This window comes from Plecotus auritus (assembly GCF_963455305.1).
Source record: "Plecotus auritus genome assembly, chromosome: X".
Lineage (NCBI taxonomy): Eukaryota > Metazoa > Chordata > Mammalia > Chiroptera > Vespertilionidae > Plecotus > Plecotus auritus.
In genome coordinates, this window is record NC_137784.1 from 22317300 (window position 1) to 22322197 (window position 4898).

At 49.8% G+C, this 4898-nt stretch overlaps 1 protein-coding gene across 1 annotated transcript; it reads left to right on the forward strand.

Annotated features, from left to right (window-relative positions):
• Positions 1–3455: 3455 nt before the first annotated feature.
• LOC308239545 (melanoma-associated antigen B4-like) lies at positions 3456–4646 on the forward strand (the record flags this gene model as incomplete). Its single annotated transcript, XM_080652321.1, has 1 exon — positions 3456–4646. The coding sequence occupies exon 1, from the start codon at positions 3477–3479 to the stop codon at positions 4644–4646; it is 1170 nt and encodes a 389-aa protein (XP_080508447.1). The 5' UTR covers positions 3456–3476.
• Positions 4647–4898: the final 252 nt, after the last annotated feature.

Sequence of the window (4898 nt, forward strand, 5' to 3'; positions counted from 1 at the left end):
ATAATGTACACATTGAAAATATTTAGATCACTTTTGTGATCCTGAACAAGACCACATGGCATTAGAAGGAGGATATCCTTGTTAATGGGAAAAGAAAGAGCCATGCTAAAATAGATGGTATCACAACATAGAGAGGGAGAAAAAAGTAAAAGTTGTTCAATTATGGGTTTGCCTTACTCCATTCTGACTTTCTTGTCCAAAATTTAAAAGTTATGTAACTGGATGTGCTTAGATTATCCAAGAATGGGTGAGTTTAGGGGAATGGGAATTTGTGTGGCCAATGTGAAGACAGTATAGAGATACCTCAAAAAATTAAAATAACATGACCATATTACCCAGCAATCCCACTACCGGCTATTTATCTAAAGAAAATGAAGCCACTAACATGAAGGAATAACTGTGTCCCCATGTTCACTTTAACATTATTTATAGTTATGAGGACATGGAAAAAAACACCTAGGTGTCCTTTGATGAATGAGTTGAAAGAGAAATGGAACACACACACACACACACACACACACACACACACACGGATATATCATTCAGCCATAAAATAGACATCCTGCCATTTGTAACAGCATGTGAAGAACTGTATGGCATGCTAAATGAAATAAGTGGTCATTTTCAAGCGGTGTTCTTTTAAAGAAAGTTTGTAACCCCTGGCACAGATGTCAGACTGATTAGAACCTGGGAAGTCTCAGGGAGGTCAGGGCCTCCATTTAATGTGGGTGATGTCCATTTTGGAGAGAGAGGGACTGGGTCTTTAACAAGAATCAATCCAATGCGAAGACGTGAGGATCCTGAGTTTCACGAGGAAAGCGGAGGGGGCCACGTAGAGTCCAGTACTATATTTAGCCCTGGGAAACCCAGAAGAGCTACCACTGAGGAGCCCACACATCGCACCCGTGTGTTCTCAGGGAGGGATCCAAGGCCAAGTGTGCAGAGACAGGAGGCTTGCACACCACAAACCACCTCAAGGGGAGGGCACTCAGTGCTAAGTGAGAGCATGTCTCACAAATGGAGGCTCCGTAGCCCCGCCCCCTTCAGGCCTGTGAGGCCCAGGGCCCCGCTTCAGAGGCAGGGTGTCCTCACTGCCTGCCTCCCTGGGTCTCATGGGAGGGAGAACTTTGTGGGGGCCAGGCCCAGCCGCTTCAATAGAGGGAGGAGTCCAAGCTCTGCAGACACAAAAGTGGGGAAGCTGAGTGAGGACTTGGGGCCAAGGACTACCTAAGCGCTCAGGCTCCCGGCATCAGGCACCCTGGACAGCCCCGCCTCGGGAAAGGACCCACCGATATCCCCTTATGAGGCGAGGACCTTTCCAACAAGTGCGCATTTGTGGCGGTCGTCTGACTGAGGGCGGCTTCGTAGTACCGGCCTCGAGTCAAGGTGAGGACCTACCTGCTATCCGCGGAAGCCATGTACCCCCATAATGAAGATGAGCGCCCCTCCCCCCCACCTCTCCCATGCAGTGCAGCTCAGACAGGCCCCAACGCAGCCCTGAGAATGAATGCGGCCTGGAATACATTGGGGGGAAGGCCTTGCTAGGGAGTAGCCCGATCCTAGGCCCCAAAGGGATTCAAGATGAAGGCCGGGTGATTCAGAGCAACCTTCTGTCCGTGAAAGGGCCACGTGGGGCAGCAGCCCATGCACTCAGCTCTAGGGAGCGCCCCGCCAAGGAAATAAAGAGCGACCCAGCCTCCCCTCTAGCGGTCACCCCGCCACACTCTGTCATGGCGGCCGGGAGCAGAGCCGGCAGGCCGCGGTGACCCTTATTCCTCAGGTGGTGTCTCAGACCGGTCAGGGCCTTGGTTTATTGGAGGAGGGCACTAAGAGGGACCCAGTCTCTACCGGGATTCAGGGTTGTTACACTGAGGGAGGCTGTGGGAGTCACCCCTGGGAGACTAGGGCTTGTCGCCATCTTGATTGGCACTCACTCCTTCCCAGGCCATCTCAGGGAGGTGACTGGTCAGGTCAAAGCGGGCAACCACAGGTCAGCGGAGGGAGAATTTCGTGTTATGCCAGGTCTCAGCAACAGGCCATTGAGCACTGTGGGGATGTGCCACCCCATACCAGTGGGGCCACAAGGAATCCTCCCTGCCTTAGCCAGTGTGCCCCCTGGTTAGATGGTCGGCCTGCACCAAAGTGTCCTAGAGTCGGCAGAGGTCATGGGCAGGTACCTAAGTGGAAGGTCGATCCCTTGCCCGGTTTGGTTCATGCAGGAGGCAACCAATGGATGTGTTGCTCTCACGTCAATATTTCCTCTCTCTCTCTCTCTCTCTCTCTCTCTCTCTCTCTCTCTCTCCCCCCCCCTCTCTCTATTCCTCTCCCTTTCCCTCTCCTTCCCATTCTTCCCTTCCACTCTCTAAAAAAATCAATGGAAAAACTGTCCTCCAGTGAGGATTAACACCACCAATGAACAAAGCAAGAATCCTGTCTATTTTCAGCACTGCATTAACACACCTCAAGGATAGATGTCAGGTAGGAGTGCCCATCAGTAACTCAGGGTTAACAGGGAAGTTAGTGCCTTGGTCTGAGGGGAGTGGTCCCAGAAATTGTGACCTCAGCATGAGTCCATTTGAGACCTCAGAATTGGGTCGTGTGTGGAACCACCTACCATAGGACCTCAAGCTGCTTGCCACAGCCTCCATACTTGGGAGACCATGTTCAGTCACATAAGGTCAACTTCATTTCCTTTTATTGGAGCTCAGGTAGTTTGGCTCTTACTATAAGGTGAAACGAAGCAATGGAGAAGCCAATGAAACATAAACAAAGGGGCCATCAAAGTATTCATTTAAATCCTTTGCTATCAGCTCAGGGAATCTCGGAGAAAGGCTGTCAGCTTGAGCATCCCCCTTCACTTCTTTATATCAAGTTTAAGGGAGGTGAGATGCTCAGTCTGAAGTTCCATTCACAAGTAAGCTACAGGGGAGCAGTGTCAAGCCTTACAAGGAGCCAAGGTGAGGAGCTTGACTTGCAACTTGGGATCCAAAGGACCCCACTAAGCTCTCAGCACTGGGTGGCTCCTTATAGGGAGGGGGACTGAGACCCCCCTCCAGTTCCTTTTCCTGGATCCCCGGGAGTGCCAGGAGGGAGAATTCCCAGGCTCTGTCTAGAGTGGACATGATAATACTGAAAATAAACCAAGAGGACCCCCACATTCCAGATCCAAGGGTGTCACACTGGCATTACCTACTGTCACTTGAGTAATTTCCATGTAGGGCTGGTATGATGTAGCATGTGACTCACTCTAAAGTCTCTCTGGTTCTGTAGGATTCTTAGGGCACAGGAGAACAGTAGTCTAGTTGGATCCTACAGTAGTGCCTTCAAGGAATCCTTGCAGAGGCAGCCTTCAATAAAGCCAAGGTGGAATCTACCTGTTGAAGGTGCTCACATCATCTCTTTCTCCATCCCTCAGGTGCCCAAAGCAGCTGTGCATTCGCTCACACTACTGTCTGCTGTCCTGAACAACAGCCATCATGCCTCGTGGTCATAAAAGCAAGCTCCGTGCTCGGGAGAAACGCCGCCAAAACAAAGCTGAGGACCAAGGTGTTAAGAATGCTCAGGCCCCTGCAGGAGAGGAAGGAGAGGCCGCTTGCTCCTCTTCCATTTTGGGGAATGGTCCTTCAACCTCCACGGGTGCTGGCACTCTCCAGGCACCTCCGAGTACCCCAGCCACTACCAGTGCCGCTGCAGGTGCTTCAGGTGGAAGATCTGCTGTAAAAGCCAAAGGCCAGGTTCAGAAAAGTAAAAAAGCCTCCCAGGTCTCTATTTCCACTGGTGATGGCACTCTCCAGGCACCTCCGAGTGCCTCAGCCACTACCAGTGCTGCTGCAGGTGCTTCAGGTGAAAGATCTGCTGTAAAAGCCAAAGGCCATGTTAGGAAAAGTAAAAATTCCTCCCAGGTCTCAACTTCTATTGAGAGCTCTGGCCTAGATCTTATAAGTAAGAAGGTGACTATGTTAGTAGAGTACCTGCTGTATCAATATAAAACGAATGAGCCCATTAAAAAGGGAGACATGCTGAAGATCATCCACAAGTGGTACAGAAAGAACTTCCCTGAGATCCTCAAGAAAGTCTCTGAGCACATGGATCTGGTCCATGGCCTAGAATTGAAAGAAGTCAAGCCCAACGGTAACTACTACACTCTTGTGGATAGACAAGATGACACCAGCGATGAGAGTGTGGGCAGTGGCTTCAGATTTCCTAACAAAGGGATTCTGATGCCTCTCCTGGCTGTGATCTTCTTGAATGGCAACCGAACCTCTGAGGAGGAGATCTGGGAATTCCTGAATATGATGAGTGTCTATGATGGAAAGACTCACTTCATTTTTGGGGAGCCCAGGAAGCTTATCACCCAAGATTTGGTGCAGGAAAAATACCTGGTGTACCAGCCAGTGCCCAACAGTGATCCTCCACGCTATGAGTTCCTGTGGGGTCCAAGAGCCCACGCTGAGACCAGCAAGATGAAAGTCCTGGAGTTTTTGGCCAAGCTCAATGATACCCTGCCCAGTGTCTTCGCAACCCAATATGAAGAGGCTTTGAAAGATGAGGAAGAGAGGGCCCAAGCTGCACTCAAGGCTGCCACTCCTTCCAAGGCCAGTAGGCGCTCCAGGGACGCGTCCAAGTGCTACCCACAGCCTGAGTGAACTCGAAGTGGCGTCTTTAGTTTTTGGAAGGAAAGGCCTGTTAAGCAGTTTCCTAATGTGCAAAATACCCTGTTGGCCTACCTTTGTGTTTTGTTTTGTTTTGTTTTTGCATTTTCAAGTGGTGGTCTTTTAGACAGAATGTTTATTTAGATCCAGAATATTAGTATATAAGTCTATGAATAACATAGATTGCAAATTTATTACCATTTTACAGGTTAGTAGTAAGAGTTTTGTTTTTAAAATAGAAATTGA